General features: G+C 39.7%; 1 protein-coding gene across 3 annotated transcripts in view; it reads left to right on the top strand.

Moving 5' to 3' along the window:
- The window catches only part of FAM13C (family with sequence similarity 13 member C), a 129,231-nt gene that overhangs the window by 36,621 nt on the left and 67,349 nt on the right, over positions 1–25,261 (top strand). For all 3 annotated transcript variants that reach the window (XM_006103034.3, XM_023744371.1, XM_006103033.3), the window contains one exon: positions 13,464–13,582. In XM_006103034.3, the coding sequence (XP_006103096.1) occupies positions 13,464–13,582 (119 nt within the window). The remainder of the gene's footprint in view (positions 1–13,463; positions 13,583–25,261) is intronic.

The raw sequence follows: 25,261 nt of genomic DNA, 5'->3' as shown, positions 1-25,261 counted from the left end.
GTGTGTGTGTTTAAAGTTCTCTCAACTCCACAAAAGGACTACTCCTTAGGACCAGGCACTGGTGCCTCAGTGGACACATTATGACCGATGGAATGAATCAACAAATACAGGGTGTCCCCCCAAAATGTATACACTCTTTAACAACTGATAGCTCAATTTTGAAAATGAAATATATTTTAATAAACACTGCATTTATAATTATTTAAAGTATGTGTATACATTTTGTTGGGACACCCTATATTTTTTAAGGTGCTGAAGCACTTTGAAAAAAGTTAAAAAAATGAGAGACAAAGACATCCTCCCTTGGAGTGCTCACATTTTTTAAATATATATTTTTATTGATTTCAGAGAGGAAGGGAGAGGGAGAGAGAGAAAGAAATGTCAATACCCCCACTGGGGAATGAGCCAGAAACCCGGGCATGTGCCCCTAACTGGAATCGAACCCCGGACCCTTCAGTCCGCAGACCGATGTTCTATCCACTGAGCCAAACCAGGTCGGACAGAGTGCTCACATTTTAACTTGGGGGACTCAAGCCAAGCACACAGATTCTGTGTATACTGTAAAACAAGACTGTCCAGAATTAAACACATAGAGAATGAGAGGAGACTCCAGAGAGAGACAGGACTGTTTCTCTGTGGCCTCAAGTCATCAGAGGAGATTTGAGGGGGACCACCCAGGATCCATGCATGTTTGCATTCACCCCCAAATTCATATGTTGAAACTCTAATCCCCAATGTGATGGGATTTGGAGATGGGGCCTTTGGGAGGTGGGTTAGTGCCCTTATGAGAAGAGCCAAGAGAGAGTGTGCTTCCTTTCTCTCTCTGTCATATGGCAAGAAGGCATATATCTGTAAACCAGGACGAGGGTCCTCACTGGGAACTGAATTGGCTGGCCCCTGGTCTTGGATTTCCTAGTGACCAGAACTGCAAGAAATGAATTTCTATTGTTTAAGCAAGTTTATGGTATTTGTGTTATAGCAGGATGACCTGACTAAGATAGGATATAAATAAGATGGGAGTAAGGTGGGCATTCCTGGAATCAGGAAATTGCACTGGAATGAGGTCAGGGTGCAAAGGGATCTCTTAAGAATATATTTTGCATCCTGTGGTGCTCTTAGTTTTGTAGATTCGATCATCCATTATTATTATAGAAGCTCAGAAATGGGGAGGAATCTGTGTTGACTTAGCAAAAACCTTGAACTTCCTTCTTCTCCTCCCCCTCCCCCTCCTTCTCCTCCTCCTCTTCTCCTTCGTTTTTTGTTATTTTCCTGAGTGATAATCTGCTTTGCTTGTCACAATAGTCCCACAGCTAGAACTATCCCTGGCACTGTAGAAACTATTCAGTAAATATTTTAGTAAGTTGCCATCCAGGAACCACAGTTTGTTAATAACTAGAATTTGGAGGCCCCCTTTGCCCAACTGCTCATTAGTTGTGGCACTGTCTTTGAGTTTGAGGATCACTAATTCTCCTTGTCCTTTACATTAGCGGAGAAGCTCCAGGAACGAGGATAATTGTTACGATGGTAATTTTGGATTTTTCTCATGACTGCCTTGGGAATAGAAGAATAATTTGATTCTTACTAAACTAAATAAAATAAACAAGGAGCTTGTGAAATGAAACATTGAGGGATATTTGAAAGCAAAGAATAACAGACATAGTTTAATAATTTCAGAAAATAACTTGGTAGACATTCCATAGCAACAGACTGTTCACTTTCTCAGTGAAAAGGGTAAAAAAAGCTGGTTTTTCTTGGGAAGATACTGCTGTAGAATAAATGGTATTTAAAGAGAGATGATTTAAAATATACATAAATATTTAATTTATATTAAAAATCACAGAAATTAGTACTTCTGATTTTTAAAATTACAGTAATCTTTTAAAAGTCAAAATAAGTCACTAGCTTCTGCAATAAGCTTGACAGGCCATTTGGCTGAGAAGGGAGTACAGACTTGATGAAGGTGCCCTTTCGCCTTTCCTCCATGCCTCTGCTCTGTGGATATGACCAAGCACTAGTCGGAGGGCTTAGGCTTGTGTTGCCATATTTATAGGTGCTGACTCTCTGCTCCAGTTATCCCATTTGGTCATTATATTATATATATATATATATAATATATAATATATATATATATAATATATATATATATATATATTATATATATATTATATATATATATATAATTGATTTTAGAGAGGAGAAGGGAGAGGGAGAGAGTGAGAGAAACATCAATGAAAAGAGAGAAACATTGGTCGGCTGCCTCCTGTACACTCCACACTGGGGATTGAGCCCACAAACTGGGCATGTGCCCTGACGAGGAATCGAACCATGACCTCCTGGTTCACATATTGACATTAAACCACTGAGCCATGCCCACTGGGCGGTCATGATTTTTGATTCCTTGCTGAAAATTATGTATCTTTTTTTTCCTTTTGTTTAGCATTTTTATTTTTATTGGGGATGACATTAGTTAATAAAATTATATAGGCTCCAGGTGTAAAATTCTATAATACATCATCTGTATATTGTATTGAGTGTTCACCACCCCCAAGTTAAGTCTCCTGCCATCACCATTTATCCCCTCCTTTACCCTCTCCTACCTTCCCCACCCACCTTTCCCTCTGGTAATCACCATTATTGTTGTCTATGAGTTTTTTGGGTTTTTTTGCTTAATCCTTTTTTTTAAATATAAAGAATATTATATATCTTTATTAATATTTAATTAACATAAGCAGGCTGTAAGAAACTGGCACCTATTTTATTTTATTTATTTTTATTGATTTCAGAGAGGAAGGGAGAGGGAGAGAAAGATAGAAACATCATTGATGAGAGAGTCATTGATCGGCTGTCTCCTGCACACCTCACACTGGGGATGGAGCCTGAAACCTGGGCATGTGCCCTTACTGGGAATTGAACTGTGAGCTCCTGGTTCATAGGTTGACGCTCAACCACTGAGCCACGCTGGCCGGGCAGTGGCACCTATTTTAAAGAACGCTGTAACATCTTCAGACAGAAGTCATATAGTTGAGTGAATTTATACAATATTTAATGTTTCTTTTATTGTTTTACCCTAAGTTAAAATCCTTTAGCACCTCATTCATTAAGATATAAGTAGGGTCAGGCAGTAAGCTTTCTCTTTGCATTTTCTTCCCATCTCTTTCTTGGTCTTCTTTGTAATCTCCTTCCTATCTGCTTGTGTCTTAAATGTTTTAAAATGAAGCATTCTTGCTTTAAATTATACAAGCAACACATACTTAAACAATTTAAGCAATACAGCAGTTTATAACAACATGTCCTACAAAAAAATAAGTACACAATTATGCACACATATTTGGTCTTCTCTTTCACCTCTGTGCATGAGCTCTCGCTATATATACTATGTTGCAGCTTGATTTTTGATTTAACAACGTAAGCATTCTCTTCCAGGTTTTCTCTGCTCTCTCTGAATGGTGTTATACCACTTGTAGTTTAGTCAACTTCATGCTCATTTTCAAATATTCCCAGCCCTGCTCTGCTTCTGGGACTCCAGCTCATCTATCATTGCCTACTTGCATACCTTATGGGCACTGATACCCAACTCTTCCTGAATACTCTTTCTCTTCCTGACTCCATCTCAGGAGCAGCAATATCATTCATCCCATTTTCCAAGCTAAGGAGTTGGCATCATCTTTAGTTCTCTTTCTCAATTCAACCATATCCTGTCAATCACCAGGCCTATTGTTTCTACCTCTTTAATATCTTTTAAATCAGTTTTCTCCCTTGTAACACCTCTGTAATGCCAGTCACCACTTGCTTACGGTGTTCTAATGATCTAACTGCCCTCTCTCCTTTCACGTTCCCTCTTCACCTTCTAATCTATTTGCCTCACAGGCCCTGATGATCTTTCTCCAGTGCAAATCTAAACTGGAGAACATTCAGTGACTTGCCATTGCCTTCGGAATAAAGCCCACACTTTTTTAAGACTTTCAGGGTTTGTATGATCTGGCCTTTGCCTGTGCCTGGCCTGCCCTGTTGGTCACCGTCCCCAGCTATGTTTGATTCTAACCCCAAACACAGTCAGTCACTTGAGTTCCTTGAACATGCCATGTTCTCACTTCACATGCTTGCCTTGGAACTGAGTTTGACATCATTCCTATATGTTCTCAGAGCATCTTGTCAAGTCTCTACTCCTTTCTCAGCCAAATGGCCTATCAAGCTTATTACAGAAGCTAGTGACTTATTTCAACTTTTGGAAAGATTACTATAATTTTAAGAATCAGAAGTGCCAATTTCTGTGATTTTTAATATAAATTAAATATGTATTTACTGGTATATTTTAAATCATCTCCCCTTAAATACCATTTACTGTAGAGCATTATCTTCCCAGTTCAGGGTTACTTCTCCTACAAACTGAGTTTGGCATCATTCCTGTATGTTTCCAGAGCATCTCAGCATCTCACACTTAGCTTTCTCATGTTGTAACACTGGTCAGATTATACTGTAGCTGCCTATGCCCCTCCCCCCCCCCACCACAGTAGCACCACCACCATTGCCACGACTAGAGTGTGAGCTCCCTGAGGGCAGGAACTAGGAAGAGCATAGAATGTAGCACCCAATGGGGACCACATGTTTGACTGATGAATGAATGTAGTCAGAAATCCATAGAACTGAAGGGGTGGCCTGTTCCAGAATCCCCAGTTATAATAATTACGTCAGAAGCTCCACACACCTTGAGGGAACAGGCTGGTTCAAAGGTGAGGGAAACACTTTTCAGGATCTGGTCATGGCATTTTGGGATACCAGTGCTTTAGGGAGTAGAGCAAAGTGATCATGACCAGAATCTGCCTTCTGTTTTCCTACAAGCTTTGCCCTGTTTGGGACCTTCTGTAGACTTAGCGACACATTACAATTGGAGTGAGTGGGAGACTTGGAGGCTTGTGCAAGTCCTGAGTCCTCAGTGGGGCAGAAGTAGAAATGTGAGAATTCTTGGAGTGAGGGAGAGGGAGATAGAGTTTGCATAGTCACAACACCCAGAGCGGCTAATCTTGCCTCTCTCACAGCTGGTTAATGCTCCACTCCTCACCTGCCTCCAATCCCAAGTTTGTGCAAGCTCATTAAAGGAAGACCTTCCTTTCATTGTGAATCTCTCTTACTGCAGAGTCTCTGTATCTTTATCCAAATGCTATAGAGCAGTGGTTCTCAACCTTCCTAATGCCGCAACCCTTTAATACAGTTCCTCATGTTGTGGTGACCCCCAATTTCATTGTTACAAATTCAACATAATTAAAGCATAGTGATTAATCACAAAAACAATATGTAATTATATGTGTTTTCCGATGGTCTTAGGCGACCCCTGTGAAAGGGTCGTTTGACCCCCAAAGGGGTCGCGACCACAGGTTGAGAACCGCTGCTATAGAGGGAAAAAAATAAATACCATTAAGAACCCACATTCCTCATGACTCTCTTTTATACTTTATTATGTGCTCTGTTGATTGTACACTTGAATACCACCCACTCCAGCTGTTACATTTTGTTAAATGTGACTGTGTTCATGCTGATTTGCATAGGATTCTTCTCAGCTCTATAGTGATAACGTTAATTTGTATATTGGGACTCAGCAAATGGAGGCTGCCCCAGTGGCCCAGCCCACATCACCAGTCTAAACCAGTCAGCCCACTCTTACTGGAAACACCTGTCAAGGAAACTTAACCAATCACAATCCTCCAGCTCAGCTTTAGCTGGTTTACCTTCCCCTGGAGACTAGGACCCGCTAGCCTTAAAAGGAGATCCCTGACCCCCAGCCAATCAAGCCCTGCTTCCATGTTACCACTTCTAAGTAAAACTCGCTCTTGCCTGACATCCTTCGGGAAGAGCGCCTCGCTGCTTGTGTGGGCCTGCACGCCCCCAATCCATGGATTGTTTTCCCTTGAATAACGGACATCAAACTCATCACTGAATTGTTTAGTTTTGTCATTTGACTGTTTGGCACTGAGATGGGACCCCGAGACAGCTGCTGAGGATTCTGGGACAGCTCCTCAATGCAGGTGAAGGTGGCCTTGGAGCCTTTTGGTTCGCTGCCTCTTGGGCCGCCCTCCGGGATCTCCGGTAAGCTTCTCTCCGCTTATTTTTCGTTCTGAGCTCTTTGAGTTTGTTTGTCCCAATATTTCCAGGTGGAAAACTGGGTGTGAGAGACTCCAGAAATCCCAGAATCTCTCCACTCGGGAAGAGCACTGTACTTCTCCCAATCCATGGATTGTATTCCCTTGAATAAGGGGCATCAGACTCATTACTAAATTTGTAGTTTTGCTATTTGACAGTAGTAAACTTGGGATGTTGAACCATAGTTCAAAGGACTCTGAATTTTAAGGTTTGGACTTAGGATCCGAGTTCTCTGGCTCACTCAAGTGATACAGTGTGACCCCTTATTATGTAATTTTTAATTAAATATTGAATATAAAGTATTAAGATTTGCATGCAAATGATTTGAATTATTGAAGTTCCCCCAAATTTATCAAGATTTGCATAATTCCTAAGGCCTTTGGGTGTACCGAATAATAAGCTGTGTTTATTTTATTGAAACATTTCCACTTTAGCTAGTGAACAGACATCCCCAATTCCTTGTCATGGGAATAGTCTTAAATTACACAAATCTCAGTCAGATCTTGCAGGGTCTTCAGGAGGGCATGTCTTGCATAAAAGACAATCTTTTTGGCCTTGGTAAGTCACCTGTCTTGTCTGCACTTGTTTATCACCACTGGGGAAAACTGGTAAAGAGTGAAACCCACCTTGTAGTTTTAGATAAAGTGCCTAGTTTAGTGGCTGGTGTTGATCAGGCAGTCAGTGAATGTTATTTGATTTGGAAAGTGGGTAAGATAGACAACATAATTTGAATGTCTGCTTCCTACAAGGAATGCTCACAACTGTAAGCAGTAAACTGGGGGATATTTCTGTATCACAGATAAGGAGACAGGATCAGAGGAGATCCTGCTTTGTGGATTTTGAACCAATACCAGTCTTCCTCCATGATTTATTTTATTTCTGTGTTGAAATGGTGACTAAGGTAGGGAGACATTCTTTAAAAAATATGTCTGAAGAAACAGTTCTCTCAGTCTCCTGTTTCATAAAGGGCCAAAATATTTTAAATACAGGTATTCCTCGTTATATTGTTCTTATTAGCTCTATTGCACTTCACAGATGTTATGTTTTTTTTGCAAATTGAAGGCAGGACCCTCCACTAGCAAAAAGGTTACAAGTTGCTTTTTGCAGTGGTCTGGAACTGAACCCACGATATTTCAAGGTTTGTCTGTAATAATCAGACACATTTTAAAAAAATTTTTTGTATTGATTTCAGAGAGGAAGGGATAGGAAGAGAGATAGAAATATCAGTGATGAGAGAAATCATTGATTGGCTGCCTCCTGCACGCCACCCCACTGGGGATCGAGCCTCCAACCCAGGTATGTGCCCTTGACCAGAATCAAACCTGGGACCCGTCAGTCTGCAGCTGACGCTCTATCCACTGAACCAAACCAGCTAGGGCCATACAATTTTAAAGGGAACTTTAAATCAGCTCATCCTGGTCCTCCTTTCTTCCAATTATTAAGTGAATGTGATAATCCAATAGTTCTTTTAATCAGGAGTAGAGGCCTTTAAAATACCCAAATTCATAAGGACTTGAAACCACTTTTACAGACAAATGCAGGTCTAAGGCGGAAAGGGTTTGTCTGTAACAAACACCCTATCTATTCCTAGGGTGATCTAGGAATAGATTTATAAAACTTTTCCTTGTTTGATCTAAGCGCTGAATACCTATGATTTTCTAAACTATGGAGATATCAGCAGTATTAATCATGTAGTAATTAGAGCTCTTGGGGAGAACATGCTCTCATAAATACAAGGTATTGTTATTAGCAGTGGAGTGATTAGTTACAAAACCATTTAATTAAAAATTTAAGCCAGCAGTTGAAGAAAACATTTTATTAGTTTTGGAATAGAATGGACCCAGATAAAACCTCAAGGCGAGAAGATGAAAAAAATTAATGTTTTGGTTGACCACATTTTGGAAGCAAGTTTTAGAGGATGCATTTGTCCTTGAGGCCCAAGGGTAACATTATGACTTGGGCAAGCTAGAGAAGATGGGCACGGACTGGGATTAGGATGGAACGGTTTCTTTCTCTGGGTCTTGCATTTGTACGAAATGGGGAACCTGTAAGGGCCTGAAAGTAGTGGCTGTGCTGTTGGATCAGAACTAGGTTCTCTCAAGTTCTACAAGAGTCAGCTGAACTCATTGAAATCCTAACAAGGACAAAATATATTTCACAGTTTCTGCTTAGGGGCAGTTAATAGGTCCTTATCTCAGCTGGGGTTTTGAGCCTCTCAACATAATAGGCAGCTTCTTTCTTAGCCTCCTCTTATGAATCAGAAAATAACCTAAATAACATTTGTTTTATGGACAGCTTTCTCATGAAATATCTTGGAGCTTAGTCAATTTGATTGTCCCTGCATGCAGCAGAGAAGCAACAAATCACTGAGGCTGGACTTGGGACAGAGGGGAGCTGAGTCAAAGGGAGAGGAGGATGGCTGGGAGCAGATGCCCATCCACAATGCACCTGGCCAGATGGGAGGAGGACAGCCTGGAGGAGAAGATTTTGGCTTCTCCTTTCCCCATTCCCCTTGGTCAGCTTGGACCTGCCCATTAGATGCATTAACACAGAAGTAAGCAAGTTAGAGTCTTTCCTCTTACACTTTAGTCTTTGAAAAACACTAGAATTTAAAAGTTCTTTGGGGCAGGAATATGTCATTCACTATAGAACCCCCTTAACTATTAACATCCTTGGTATGTTGTAGGTGGTTTCTTTTTAAGTAAAAGTATCTTACGTATTTCAAGACAAACACTCTGCTTTAATGTTCTAGAATTTCTGAGCTGCGTGTTACAGCAGATTCGGAACAAAGGTGTAATGAAGCTTAAATGGTCAAAGGTAATCCGATATTTTCTTTATATCTTGTCCAGATGTTGTCACCTGGGGTGGTAGATGGGGAGAATGTTAACTCTCAATCATCCACAAGTACCTTATGTACCATAAGGACTTTCTTTGGCAGTCCTCGTTAACCTTGTCACTGGCCAGGTGGTAGAGTCCAACTGGAACAGAGATGGGAACTCACCAAGAGGGTGATTCCTACTTTCTCATGTGTCTGGCTACGTCTCTCTTATAGAACCAGATAAATATGGTTGAGCATTATGGTTCTCATTTTGTATTTTTCCTTTTATATCCTTATGAATAAGTGGTAACTGGCAACACAACACCTTGAAGGCTATTGTTCTATTAATTCAATAATTATGGTATTTCCTTACTGTTTGCCTGCCTTCTTTGGGGGAAAGCATACAATTATTTTTAAAAACTGGGGCAAATAAGGATTGTGGTTCACTACCCTGTTTTCCCTGAGGTTACTGAGTCTCCCAGGTTAGACTCTTGAAGTTGCTTTTTCTTGTGTGTCTCCTTGATAAGACTTGTGTCACTCACAGTACCATGCTCTCTGCTGGGCATGCTAAGTAGTTCCTTGATGCTAACACACACATCTTTTACTTTTCTCATAGCTGACTACATCTTAAAATTGATGGAGACACTTAATGTGGCATTTCCCTCCCAAAAAGCTGTTATTTAATCAAACTGAAGGTCATTTTTATGATTTATAGTATCTTAGAATACAGGAAAGGTAGTGATCTGTAGCTGTCTAACAAATAACAAAATTTTAAAAAAACTTTAAAAAGTAATCATTTATTATCTTATGGTTTCTGTGAATCAAGAATTCACTTAGGGTTGTGGTCGGCAAACTGCGGCTCTCGAGCCACATGCGGCTTTTTGGCCCCTTGAGTGTGGCTCTTCCTAAGCCTTAGGAGTACCCTAATTAAGTTAATAACAGTTTACCTACCTATATAGTTTAAGTTTAAAAAATTTGTCTCAAAAGAAATTTCAATCGTTGTATTGTTGATATTTGGCTCTGTTGACTAATGAGTTTGCCGACCACTGACTTAGGGACAATAGGGAGGTCTTGTCTCTGTTCCATGCTGTCTGGAGCCTCAGATGGAAGATTTGTAGCCTCCAAGGTAGAATCATCTGAAGGCTGACTCCCAGGTGAGCTTTGCTGGGGCTATTAATTGACATAGGACTAATCCATGAAGAGATAATTGACTACACTGAAAATATTTATTCTTTTTCTTATGAACAAACGAACTTTCAAATTCATGGGGGCTTTGGAAGGATGAAACCATTTGGCATTTTCTGAAATGGGCTGAACTTGGGCTCTGATCTCAGGGGGGTTTGGAGGTCAGCACTTAGGGTGTTGACCTGATATTTTTTTCAATGGAATGGGCAGCATTACAGTTAAACCTATATTTTGCATCAGGGTCTACTCTAAGCATGTCAAACTCAAAGGCTAAGATGGGCCAAATAAACAAGGTTTAAGTTTATGTGGGCCACAAAAAAACCCAAAAGCTTCAATTTTCATAGAAATGTAGGTTTATTTTGATAGAGACATGCTGAATACAAAGGGCTGAAATAAATGAGTAATTGTTAACATAAAGTAATAGAAAATTTTAATAAAGATTAATATTTTTTCTTGAACATTAACCTACCAGACACTGAATAACTGCACAAATTAATAAGCGTAACACAAATAAACCTATTTTTCTTGTTCTCTAAAAGCGAAATATTTCCTGTTGTGCACACCAAACAAGTCAGTCCAAGACTAATGGCGTGGCAATTGGCTGCTAAAATATTCGCTGCTGGTCTTAGTAGAGGGAAATGGTGCTCCTGCGTGTAAGGCGCGTAAGGGAAATGAATGCAACAAGATTATAATAATCAGTCACTAGTTAATGTTGTAGTTCCTTATTAATAATTATGTATAACAATATTATAAAAAAGTTATGAAATTTTTATTAAAATCTTTCTTTCATACCGTTATATTGGCTGGGCTGCAAAAATATTCATTGTGAGCCACATGTGGCCCGCAAGTTTGACATGCTTGGTCTACTCTGTTGATTGGTATTCAGGTGACTTATACCAAACTCCTTACTACTACTTCCCCACCTCTCCATACCATGTCTAAGTTTTAAATTCTAGGTGGACAGAAGAAGCATTGCTGACAATGCCATTTATTTCCTCCATTTGAATCAGGGACTTGCTTGTCAGCTGTCTGAAAATACTCCTTATCCACCCATGCCAGAGAAATGTTCTGTTTCTGCAATGCTTTGAGATCTCAGCCTTGAGCAGATTAGGCAGCACTTTCTCTAAAATAAATTGTAAAATCCAGGGAAATCCAGGAGTTTGTGGCCTCTTACCCTTCTAAACCCTTTGTGAGTTCAAAGGATTAGATCAGCAGTTCTCATCCTGTGGGTCGAGACCCTTTGGGAGTCGAATGACCCTTTTACAGGGGTCGCCTAAGACCATCAGAAAACACATATATAATTACATATTGTTTTTGTGATTAATCACTATGCTTTAATTATGTTCAATTTGTAACAATGAAATTGGGGGTCACCACAACATGAGGAACTGTATTAAAGGGTTGCGGCATTAGGAAGGTTGAGAACCACTAGATTAGATAAAATATTGTTCTTGAAAATAAAGACAAACAAAAGCAAACAGCAAAACACCTGCTCTTCCCTTAAAGGATAAAGTTTTAATAAAATGGTAATTTTTTTTCTAAAACATTTTAGATATTAAAAGGGTTATTTCTTTAGGCCTTCATATATTGAGGCTTCTAAATATGATGTTTAAAATAATATTATTTGTATAGAAACCTGAAATAAGCATTCCACCACAAAAATAGGTTTGCTTTTGCTCAACTCATTCTTAACACTGTTGCAGAATACTGTGCTTCAAGGGGATTTTTATAAAAGGAATATTATCATTAAGAGCTCCCATCGACTGTATGCCTCCAGTTGGCAGGCACTGAAAGGGGTTGAATAAGGTCTTGTTCAACGACCTTGTGAGCTTGGAGCATCCCCATTTTACAGACAAGAAAACTGAGTTCTACTTAGCAAGTAGCAAGCAGAACTTATTTCACTTAAACTGTTGTTTGGGGCAATGTGGCCAGTATTTGACTAGCTGTAGAAATTTTCACAGCAGCTGCGAAGTCTAGGGAGCTAGTGTCTACTAATGGAACCCTTTCATGTGAAATGTCCTCTTGCCTGAAGCTAGGGCTTTAGAAAAATGGAATTAAAGAAAGGATCTTGGCAGGCCTACCTCATTGCTTTTTCTCATCTCTGCTCCCCACAACCCCAATTTAGCCCTCTTATAGGAAGGCAGATAGAATTTTGTTTTAGAAGCTTGTGATGACTATTTGGCAAATAGCTCCACCAAATTATTCTAGTATTTCAGAAAATGACTTCTGAGATACCTGACATACTGGCACTAGTACTGACTCACCCACAACCCTAATAGAGCTTGGTCTATAGCAGCGGTTCTCAACCTGTGGGTCGAGACCCCTTTGTGGGTCAAACGACCCTTTCACAGGGGTCGCCTAAGACCATCGGAAAACACATATATAATTACATATTGTTTACAGTAGCAAAATTACAGATATGAAGTAGCAATGAAAATAATTTTATGGTTGGGGGTCACCACAACATGAGGAACTGTATTAAAGGGTCGCGGCATTAGGAAGGTTGAGAACCACTGGTCTATAGGGCCACACAGTATATTGCACTGTCAGACCCAGATTCATGGTGTCACTTGAGTATTTTGACTGCAAGATCATAGCCATCAGATTCTGAATTTCTCACTGATTTTGGCTTTGTTATTTCATTTATTAGGTAAAGAGAGGCTACTTTATCCTAAGGGAAATTTGTCAGAGGTTTGACATGGCTCAAAGACTATAGTGGTTCACCTGCTGAACATATACAAATTTTTCTTTTTTGGTTTGTGTGTCCTTGTGTTGAATCCAGATTCATATTAGCTTGGGTGTCTTTATGATATTCTCTAGAGAATTTAGCATTATGGTTTCTTTCCTAAATTAATTAGTAGATTGCATAATAGGATGACCAATGTAACAATTCCTTTGGATGCAGTGTAGCTAATGGCAATAGTGTGTGTGTGTGTGTGTGTGTGTGTGTGTGTGTGTGTGAACATTCATACATATGTTTTGTTTTTGCAAAAATGATCCTATCCTATAAATACTATTCTAGAAATTATATTTTCAGACTTATTGATTAAATATGCTTTTATAATGTCATTTTAATGTGGTATGACTATATCTTTTGAAATGAGGCTATTTTATTACATTTTTCTTCTGTTATCTTGCAGCAACTTACTGATAGAAAGAGGCTTTTTAAATTTGAGGTCACTCACTAACCCCCTGCCCCCACTATAATTTGGCGGCGTGTGTTGTGTATTGCTGCTCTGCTGCCCAGAGACCTATGCCAGCCTAGGAATGCTGTGAAATGGATGGCTGCTGAAAGCTCATCTACTTCTGCTGTTTCTTCTTACAGGAGACAGAGCATGCAGCCCCCAGCCCGTCGGAGTGTCGGGGGAGAGCAGGAACGCCAGCTCATGAGAGTCCACAAAACCACACATTCAGGGGCCAAGAAACGGTGTGGCTTCAACCAAGGTGGGCCCTTTGGTGTCAGAAGTTCCCCTGTGCCTAGGGTTCCTTCCTGCATGCTTGCCACCCCCGCAGTAGAACCTAGGCTTCCTGACTTCTGTTGGCAATTTCTTATGGTCTGTAAAAGCTGCTTAGGGGGGCTAGGAGTATCACTCATTCGGAGTTTAAGAGAAATGTAAATAACCTACTTTGTCTGTCTTCAGTTTGAAGATTACCAGCCTTAAGGCTCAGAGAGGAGTGGAGCTAGTCCTGCCCTTAGAGAGAAACAATGATTAGGTTTTCCTCTGTGATAATGATAGAGATGACAGTATAGATGGCAAGCCAATTGCTTTCCACATGTTACATCATATAGTTTTCACCACTTAACTCATAGCCCCATTTCACGGAGGAGGAACCTGAGGCTGGCAAATTAAGGTATTGGCCTGATGTTGTACAAGTGAAAAAAGCTGAACCAGAATTTGAACAAATGTCTAATTATGGCATAGCAGGTGTGGCTTCTGTGCTGATCCGAGTGGTGTCCTTAGGCACCAGTACTTCTGCTAGACCTGCTAGAGACAGCCGTGGGTCGAGGGCAAGGATGTGGGTAGAAAGCTGTCTGCAGCAAGGTTGGCACCACATTCTGATGGGAGCCTGGCATTGCAGCTGTCTATGGAACGTCTCTTCTGGAAATAAACAGAAGAAAGAATTCAACCACTAGTTGTGTCAGCTGTCTTTGTAGGATCTTGTGTACGGTGTAATCATAGCCCTGACTCAGTGGAAAGGGAGTTCTGTGCTTCTGAGCATGACCTTTAGAAATTTTTTTCCTAAGGTTTCAGACTCTAAATGAATCAACAATAACAGAGAAGATTGTGCAATGTGATTGTGCTTTTAAATATCCAGCATACTAAATTTAGAATCATAGAACCCCAAAGAGTTAGAGGGGGTCCCAAAAGTAAGATGATCCAGTATCCAGTTGGATTCACAGGCACCTTTCATCACCCTCTTCACAAGTCGCCATCTCTTGTCTGTTTATTCTTACTTGACCTCAGGCCAGGTAAGACTCAACCTTGTCATTTTTCCACTGACGAGGACATTCTCTGTCCTATTTAAGGCATTATTGCAATAGAGCTGTTTTGGGCTGCTAGGACCAGTTTAAGCAGTAATCCTGTCTCCCCCGACCAGACTGGTGACTGCCTCTCTCAGCCTGAATAAGGCCAACTATATTCACATACATATTTCAAAAAAAGTAAAAATAATAATAATAATAATAAAAGGCAAAAAAACTTACTAAATAATTTTTATTTATGTGTAGAATTATGATAGCCCTCTGGAGTGGATATTCCACAGAAGCTGATGGGGGAAAATAGTATTAGCAATTAACCTTCTCAAAGATTCTTGATTTTTAGTAAACTTAAAATTACTTTAGTCCTGGCTGGTGTTTCTAAGTGTTTAGAGCATTGGCCTGCTCACTAAAGGATTGAAGGTTTGATTTCCTGGTCAAGGACACATACCTGGGTTGCAAGTTCAATCCTTGGCCCTGGTTATGGCGAGTGTGGGAGGCAGCCAATCTATGTTTCTCTCTCCTCCTCCTCCTCCTCCTCTTCCTCTTCCTCTTTCCTGCTCTCCCCCTTTTCCCCCCAATCCCTTTCACTCTCTTTAAACATAAAAGGAAAAAGTATCCTCTGGTGAGGATAAATAACAACAAAAAAAGTTAATGAGCCCTAACTGGTTTGGCTCAGTGGATAGAGTGTGGGCCGGCGGACTGAAGGGTCCCAGGTTCAATTCCGGTCAGGGGCATGTACCTTGGTGGCGGGCACATCCCCAGAGGTGTGCAGGAGGCAGCAGATCGATGTTTCTCTCTCATCGATGTTTCTAACTCTCTATCCCTCTTCCTTCCTCTCTGTAAAAAATAAATAAAATATTAAAAAAAAAGTTAATGAAAAAAACCCCACACTTTATATTCCATATACAGTGAGGGAGGTAAATAGTGATATTATTGTTATCACTCTTATCAGAGTGCAAGTCAGATATTTAATAGGATTATGTGATGGGTACCATTCACATATGATGAGTAAGACTAAGAGTATTGAATTAGGACCCCCCTGATAAGGAAACACAGAGGGAAGTAACTCTTACTTTGGGGGTAGGGAATTATAGTTTTATTCAGACTCGCAAAGATGTGTGGCACCTTTCTTCAGAAAAAGAGATGCACACACACAATAGTTTTGTATAAAATTTAGGAAGTTACAGAGCTCCGCCGCATGCCAGGGAAAGGAACCAGATATAAGGTTATCGGGCAGCCTTCCTCATTAAGTCTGGCTTGTCTTTCTAACAGATTGGCTACTTCTTGCAAAGACAGATCTGGTCTCTCTTCCTCTGTACCTAAGTAAATGTCCACAAGACCTTAAAGACCTTGTTGCTCTTGTCTGTTTTTTCCTCTTTAGCTTCCATGCTGTACTTTCACAGGGTCTAGCTGTATTCCAGGAATTCTGTGCCCCAGGTTTGGCATCCCAAGGTCTGGGGTCAAGTTGCAGATCAGGAGCCCTGTTGGGCTAGTACTGTGGTCGGCAAACTGCGGCTCGCGAGCCACATGCAGCTCTTTGGCCCCTTGAGTGTGGCTCTTCCTAAGCCTTAGGAGTACCCTAATTAAGTTAATAACAATGTACCTACCTATATAGTTTAAGTTTAAAAAATTTGGCTCTCAAAAGAAATTTCAATCGTTGTACTGTTGATATTTGGCTCTGTTGACTAATGAGTTTGCCGGCCACTGGTAGATTCAGTATTTAAACTGGGCTGGTAACCTTCAGACTACAGTTATTTGTCACAACCATGGTGGCATCACCCGGGGACATTCTAATGGTACTTAAAAACATCTCAAAATATGACAGGGATTGTGAAACTTGATGAACTGGTGAAATGAGATCTGAGGCTAAAAACAACTTTGAGTCAGGTAGCTCACATTCCTGATAACCTTCGTCTTCCGTTTTACGTCAGCCTATGGTCAGGTTCAGACATATCATGCCCAATAAGATCTTGATAGAAACATGATACTGTAACAGGACACATAAGACTTAGGCCTGGCTCAGAGTGAGGAAAGAAGCCCGGCTAAATCTCAGCAGGTGTAAAATGCCATCTTCTTGAAGATGGGGAGTGAATGTTATTAGCAATAAACAATTTGAGAAAGGGAAGAAACATCTTTCTGTAGCGAGGAGCAGTCAGGGGAGTGACGAATGTCTCATGTCATTTAAGTGAGACTTGAAGGCATTGTTTTGAGAGAATGAATCCATCCTTGTAGAAGTGAGATTTTGGAACTGATTGTGCTATGGTGTGGGCATTGATCTTTTCATGCCTGCCAAGGAGAAATAGCTTCATACCTTCTTAGAGCCTTTGTATCTTAAGCTCTTTCTAGCACAAGGAGCCTTTATCTCTGACTATGGATAAGCTTCAGGGAGGATTGTGAATATTTTTGCCAAAGTTTGAGAGAGTGTGTGTACTGTATTGGTTTTCAGAAGCTACTGTAACAAAGTAAGCACAAACCTGTGGCTTAAAACAACACACATGTATAATCTTACAGTTTTATAGGATAGACATCCAACATGGGTCTCACTGGACTGAAAACTCAAGGTGTGAGCAGGCCTGCATTTTTTCTGCAGGCGCTAGGGGAGAATTAGACCACTTCTTTGCCTTTTCCAGTTTCTAAAGGCTGCCTACATTTCTTGGTTCATGGATTCTTCTCCATTTTTAAAGCTAACAACATAGTATCTCTCTGAGTATGCCTGGGAAAGATTTTCTGATTTTAATGACTCATGTGATTGGGCCGACTCAGATAATCCATGATAATCTCCCCAACTCAAGGTCCTTACTTAACCATATCTGTAAAACTACTTTTTAAAAAGTCCTTACCTGAGGATATTTTTCCTCCTAATGATTTCTAGAGAGTGGAAGTGGGGGGCGGGGGTAGAGAGAGAAACATGCCTGCAACTGAGGTATGTGCCCTTGACTAGACATCGAACCTGAGACTCTTCAGTTTGCAGGCTGATGCTGTAACCACTTAGCAAACTGGCCAGAGCTGTAAAACTTCTTTTGTCATGTAAGGTAATGTAGGAAGAGGGTAGGGGATGAGGACATGGAAAACTTTGGGGGACCATTATTCAACCTACTGTTTTACTTTTTTCAGAGAAAAACTCTTAAAGTATTTATCAGAATCTCCTGTGGTATTCAGGATCCCCAAAAAGGTTTGGAACGACTGCCTGAATCTCTCCTCCTCCAAGTCTGCTTCCTATTCTGAATTCCAACAGAGCCAACCTCACATTAATGCGGCCCCCTCTGTCCTCTTTTCATCCCTCCTACTTGCCATTCCCTTCTCATCCCTATGTTACCTTCCTTGGCAGTACAGTGCTCCACCTCAGAGGTCTCAAATTTGGTGTCCTATCGGTATATCTAGGGTGGAAATATATTTGGTTTGTAAAGTATTTTATAATCGGGTTTTACAGATCTTTGGCATTCTTTTAAAAATCTGAAGATGGGATGACCCAGAGCCTCCATTCCTACAAAGCAACTATTAGCTGAAGCTGAGAAGCTGCACTCTATTTACACCATTTCCACCCATATCTCCCCATTTCTTTATGCTCTTTGCCTGAACTCCTACAGGTATTTGATTTATAATGCCTATTTCAATCCGTTTCTTCCCAGCAACTGCTCATCCTGGGGACTCCAGCTGATTGGAGCTAAACCCCAATAAGGTGATGGCTGATACTATCTTAATGCCTCCTTTCCCAAGATGGTGCATGTATATTTCAACTTGGATTTTCAGGGCATCTGAGTGGAGAGGCTGCATATTACACTCCCCTGGCATGCTCCTCAGTACCTGGAGCTTCTCAAAACATGTAAAATTATAGCATGGCATTTAGTTAGAACAAGAGTGAAACCTTAGCAATCATTTAATACAACCTTCTCATTTTCTAGTTTGACACCCATTGTGGCTGTCATTTGCTGAAGGCCTCACTCCCTTTGTAATAGAACCAAGATAAGCACCATCACTCTGTTTAGAGCAGCCACTTAATGAATATGTAGCAGTTTGATTGATTTTTATAGCTAAAGTCAGTGCCAATACTGTGAACCCTCAGATATGACAAAGGAAATTTATGAGTATAAGAGAAAACTAATGAAGTCAGGGACTTCTTACCCAGCTAAGTAAATTTACGTTTGAGAGTGATTAACTCACTTGTGTTTAAAATATTGCATTAAAATTTATGACAGCATTAAACCTTTAATATTGTTAAAACCTCCTCTGTATTAATAGGAGTATTCTATAGCGTTGTTACTACTAATTAAGGCGGTGGTTACATTGCAAATTGAAGTTCTTTGGCCTCTTCATCTCCAAGTCCCCAGTTATGGGGGTTGAAAAGGGGGGTATCAATAAGGAAAATGGCCTTTGATGGCTTTGACTATTTTTGTGACATTCCAGATGAAAGGAAAAGCTTTGTTGCTCTATGGAAAGAGGAAGTTTTGTTGGCAGCAACTTTTCCATGGGGGATAAATCCTTTCATCTTTTGTTTTTGAGATGGATGACTTGTGTGTGTGTTTTAATAGCTAATTGTTTCTTATTTAAATGTTTTTCATAGAAATAAGCAGAGTCTTAATGAGTTCTGCTAAAAAGAGAAATAATGAGGAATAGATTGAGTACCCAGAGATTTTTAATAACACAGAAAACAAGGTCTGCCTTCTTGGACTGAACCAGAGCAGGAGCTCTGCCTGTTGCCAGCATGATCTTTCTCATTAGTGTGCTCTTACTAGTAGATTTCTTTTCTTTTCTTTACTTTTTTCTGTTTTTTTTTGGGGGGGGGGAGTAGGGGTGGTCAGAGTGGGGGAGGGGAGTGAGAGTGGGGGAGGGGGGACTGGAGGAGGGGAAGAGCAGGGGATGAGGTAGAGATAACAAAATAGCTTGTCTTGACAATGTTTTAAGACTCCCTGATGTGCAGCTATGTAATGAGTGGGTCCTAAAATAGCTTGCTTTGTGTATACTACATAGGAAGAGAGCCATATAGCGAGGCTGTGCTTCACCTCCTATCCTGTTTTCACCTCCAAGGGTGCAGAAACAGTCTGGCGAATGGAAAGAACATTCAGATCAAGAAGTGCAGGGTCTTATGTCTATCAGATGACCTAGGTCGCTTCACTTAAATCCCCAAGTCCCCTCCTCTAACAGGAGTTTGGGTCAGATGATTTCTAAGGCCCTTTCTGGCCCTTACACTGGAAATGCTCAACATTCTAGATGTTTAAAGGATTAGACATGGAAAGACTTTAGCTTAATAATACAAGCTCTTGCAGTCACATATAAAAATGTTTCCCCCTTCCTAATGTAGAGCACAAAGAATCCCACACCAAATCCTTAAACTGATGGGAAAAGAGCCCACACTTGGTTATTCTGGGAATGAAACCCTCTTTTTATTTTTGGAGTCTGACCTTGGTCACTTGATAAATTTTTAGTACTTTCATTGGACAATGATTAAGCATACAGATAAAAGGGAAACTCAGACATTCTCTCATTTAGAAAAACAATAATAAAATAAATTAAACATGGTTACATTGGAAAATACAGAAAACTCCAAGGACATAAAAATTTCTTATAATCTTATCACCCAGATATAACCACTGTTCCCACTGTAGTGTACATTTTTATGTTAATTGTTTTAATGTGGGCATGAAAAAGAATTGTGCCTGAAAGGGGCTTCCCGATGCATTAGGGTTTGAGTCTGTTAGAAGCACTATTTATTTCAAGCAGATTCCAGAGCATAAAGCTGGGCCAGAATGCATTCTGAGCTGAATAATAGACAAGTGGGTTAATTATCACAAGGCTGGTAAATTCATTTATGGCTAAGGTGAACAAATTTGACTTGCCATACAAATACTCTAACATAAAATATTTTTTAAATATATTTTTATTGATTTCAGAGAGGAAGGGAGAGGGAGAGAGAGAGAAATATCAATGATGAGAAAATATCAATGATGGGAATCATTGATCAGCTGCCTCCTGCACTCCCCACACCGGGGGGATTGGCCTGCAACCTGGGCTTGTGCCCTGACCGGGAACCAAGCCTTGACCTTCTGGTGCAGAGGTCAATGCTCAATCACTGAGCCAGGACTGCTGGGCAACAAATTCTTTTTTTTTTTTAAAGCCCCCTTTGTCGTCTCTTTCCAAGCCCAATGCTGGACATTGACACTTCCCTAAACAGCTCCTTCTCACTGCATTCACCACATTGTTATCATATTCATCTGTTTATTCGTCCTCCCTCCCACTAGATGGGGAAGTCTTGTCCATCCTTATATACTCAACAAATGGCATAACATATAATTTTCTACAGGAAACATGTTTTACAAACTTTAGTGTCATGATAGCCTTGTTATGGAAAAAACATTTCTAGAAGATTGAACAAAAAACTTTGTTCTTGATATCTCAACATCTTGGAAAGCTTCTCGGCCTAATTTGGAATAGATTTAAGAGAGAAATTTCAGTAATAACGATAGGAGACAGAATGTGTATAAACTTAAAATCTAATTTAGAACTTTAACCAGCTGGTTAAATGGTCAGTGTTCTTGAAGCCATGGGAATGAAGCTGTTCCTTCAACCTACTACTCTTCATCTTCCCAAGGAGGCAGTGACTACTCCAGTGCTTCTGTCATAGTATTCATCAACAGGTTGTTCCTTTCCAAGACTTATGTGAAATACTACACACACACACACACACACACACACACACACGAACACACATCATATATAGTGACACAGCTCCAACCCTTCCTCTCTCTTTTTTCTTTTATCTTTAGTGCTAGATTTAAATACATTTCTACATAACTTTTTTATTCCATATAATTATTAAGTTTTGCCATATTCTGAAATATTATCAAATATTGATGACTATGAAATATTCCATTCTGTGACTATACCATGATTTATTTAACTAGTTCCAAATTATTGGGTACTTTGGTTACTTCTTGGATTTATATTTCTGGATACTGTAGTAAGAATCATTTAAAATATATTTTTTGAAATAGTAGTGCTATTTTTATTTTTTAAATATTTTGTATTAGTTTCAGATATACAGCATAGTGGTTAGACAATCATATACTTTACATAATATTTCCCCTATATTTCCAGAACCCATTTGGCACCATTCATAGTTATTACAATATTATTAACTATATTGTCTATGCTGTACTTTACATCCCCATGACTTTTGCAACTACCAAGTTGTGCTTCTTTTTTTTTTTTTAAATATATTTTATTGAGTTTTTTTTACAGAGAGGAAAGGAGAGAGATAGAGAGTTAGTAACATCGATGAGAGAGAAACATCGATCAGCTGCTTCCTGCACACTCCCCACTGGGGATGTGCCCGCAACCAAGGTACATGCCCTTGACCGGAATCGAACCTGAGACCTTTCAGTCCGCAGGCCGACGCTCTATCCACTGAGCCAAACCGGTTTCGGCACCAAGTTGTGCTTCTTAATCATTTCACCTTTTTCAACCAGTTCCCTAACACCTCTTCCCTCTGGCAACCATCAGTCTGTTTTCTGTATCTATGAGTCTGTTTCAATTTTGTTTGTTCACTTATTTTGTTTTTTATTTTCCATATATAGTGAAATCATATGGTATTTGTTTTTCTCTTACTGACTTATTTCACTTGGCATAATACCCCCTAGGTCCATGTTGTCACAATTGGTAAGATTTCATTCTTTTTTATGGCTGAGTAATATTCCATTGTATATAGTATATACCACCACTTTTTTATCCACTTGGCTATTGATGGGCACCTGAGTTGCTTCCATATTTTGGCTGTTGTAAATAATGCTGCAGTGAGCATAGGAGAGCATATATTCTTTCAAATTAGGATTTTGGTTTTCTTTGGATATAAACCCAGAAGTGGAATTGCTGGGTCATAAGGCAGTTCTATTTTTAATTTTTTGAGGACCCCCTCATACTGGTTTCCACCATGGCTGCACCAGTCTGGATTTCCACCAATGGTATACAAGGGTTCCCTTTTCTCCACATACTTGCCAACACTTGTCATTTGTGCATTTATAATAATAAAAATGTAATATGCTAATTAGACCGGACAGCCAAATGACCTTCTGGAAGTCCTTTCGGATGATCTTTCAGACAACCTTCCGGGCGAAGCCAGAGCTGCAAGGGCCGAGCCTCTGGCACGAATTTCGTGCATCGGGCCTCTAGTTTTTTGATGATAGCCATTCTAACAGATGTGAGGTGATATTTGTGTTTTAAATTTGCATTTCTCTGATGACTAGTGACATTGAGCATCTTTTCATATGTCTATTGGCCATCTGCCTGTCCTCTTTGGAGAAGGTCTATTCAGGTCTCCTGACAACTTTTTAATTGGATAGTTTGTTTTTGTTGGTGTTGAGTTGTATGAGTTCTTTTAAATTTGGAAAATTTACACCTTACCAAATGTATGATTGGTGAATGTCTTTTCATATTCTGTAGGTTGTTTTTGTTGTTTTTGTTGATGGTTTCTTTTGCTGTATTCCCATTTAAAAAATTTTTGTTTCCCTTGCCTGAGAACATATATCAGAAAAAATATTGCTAAGAGAAATGTCTGAGATTTTACTGTTTTCTTCTAGGAGTTTTATGGTTTTGAGTCTTACATTTAAGTCTTTAATTCATTTTGAGTTTATTTTTGTATATAACATAAGAATGTGGTCTAATTTTTTTTTACCTGTATCTCCAATTTTCCCAGCACCGTTTATTGAATAGACTGTCTTTACACCACTCTTATGTTTTTGCCTTTTTGTCAAATATTGACCATATAGGTGTGGGTTTATTTCTGGAATTTCTGTCCTGTTCCATTGATTTATAGGTCTGTTTTTATGCCAGTACCATGCTATTTGAGTATTATAGTCTTGTAGTATAAATTGATATCAAGTAGCGTGATACCTCCAAGTTTGTTCTTATTTAAGATTGCCATAGCTGCTTGGGGTCTTTTGTGGTTCCATATACATTTTTGAATTGTTTGCTCTACTTCTGGGAAAAATGCCATTGTTGTTTTGATAGGTATTACATTGACTCTATAGATCAATTTGAGTAATATAGACATTTGAATGATAATTTTTTAAAATCCTTGAACACAATATATGCTTCCATTTATTTCTATCTTCAATTTATTTCTTCAGTGTCTTATAATTTTATGAGTACAGGTCATTTACCTCCTTGGTTAAATTTATTTCTAGATATATATTTATTTATTATTTTGAGTAAAATGTAAGTAGCATTACTTAGTTTCCCTTTCTGATAGTTCATTAGTGGTATATGAAAATGCAACCCATTTCTAATTATTTATTTTGTTTCCTGCTAATTTACTGAATTCACTTATCAATTCTAGCAGGTTTTTTTATGTGGAATCTTTAGGGTTCTGTATATACATTATTATATCATCTACAAATAATGACAGTATTACTTCTTCCTTTCCAATTTGGATGCCTTTTATATCTTTCTTTTTGTCTGATTGCTGAGGTGTGAGGACTTTTCAGTACTACCCTCTATAATAAAAGCCTAACATGCTAAGTGTCCGGTCGTCCGTTCAACCAATCAAAGCGTAATATGCTAATAATATGCTAAGGCCACTCAACCACTCGCTATGATGTGCACTGACCACCAGGGGACAGATGCTCTGACCAGTAGGTTAGCTTGCTGCTGGAGTTTTGTCGATCAGGACTGAGTGAGAAGGGCCGTACATGCCCTGGAGCCCTCCCATGGTCTCTCCCTGGCCAACCTCCCACATTCCTCCCCGGCCGATTGTGCACCAGTGGGGTCCCTTGGCCTGGCCTGCGCCCTCTCGCAATCCAGGACCTCTCGGGGGATGTCGGAGAGCCAGTATCAGCCCGATCCCTCAGGCCAGGCTGAGGGACCCCACTGATGTATGAATTCGTGCACTGGGCCTCTAGTTTTGAATAAGTGTGGTGAAAGTGGACATCCCTGTTTTGTTCCTGATCTTAAGGTAAGTGATTTTAGTGTTTCCTTGTTGAATATGTTGTTAGCTATGGGTTTGTCATATATATGGCTTTTATTATGTTGAGGTATGTCCCCTCTATTTCCACTTTGCTGAGAGTTTTTCTAATAAATGGGTGCTGGATTTGTCAAATGCTTTTTCTGCATCTATTGATATGATCACATGATTTTTATTTTTTCATTTTGTGTATATGGTATATCACATTAATTGATTTGCAGGTATTGTACCAACCATGTATCCCAGGAATAAATCCCACTTGATATGGTGTATGATGTTTTTAATGCATTGCTGAATTTGATTTGCTAATGTGTATTTTGTTGAGGATTTTTGCCTCTATGTTAATCAGGGATACTGGCCTATAATTTTCTTCCTTTGTAGTGTTTTTATCTGATATTTGGAAATAGGATAATTCTGGCCTCTTAAAATGAGTTTGGGAGTCTTCCTTCCTCTTGACTTTTTTGGAGTAGTTTGAGAAGGATGAGGGTTAGTTCTTCTTGGAATGTTTGGTAAAATTCACCAGTGAAGCCATAGAAGCATCAAACAGACTGTCCAACCTATGAGGGAAGGCGGGGGATGAGGGGGTAAGAGATCAACCAAAGGACTTGTATGCATGCATATGAGCATAACCAGTGGACACAAATGGGGGGGTGGGGGCGGGGGGGTGGGGGTGGCCGGGGAGAAGTTAATG

The sequence above is a fragment of the Myotis lucifugus genome, unplaced genomic scaffold, assembly GCF_000147115.1.
Source record: "Myotis lucifugus unplaced genomic scaffold, Myoluc2.0 scaffold_455, whole genome shotgun sequence".
Lineage (NCBI taxonomy): Eukaryota > Metazoa > Chordata > Mammalia > Chiroptera > Vespertilionidae > Myotis > Myotis lucifugus.
This window is presented reverse-complemented; position numbering and strand designations above follow the sequence as displayed.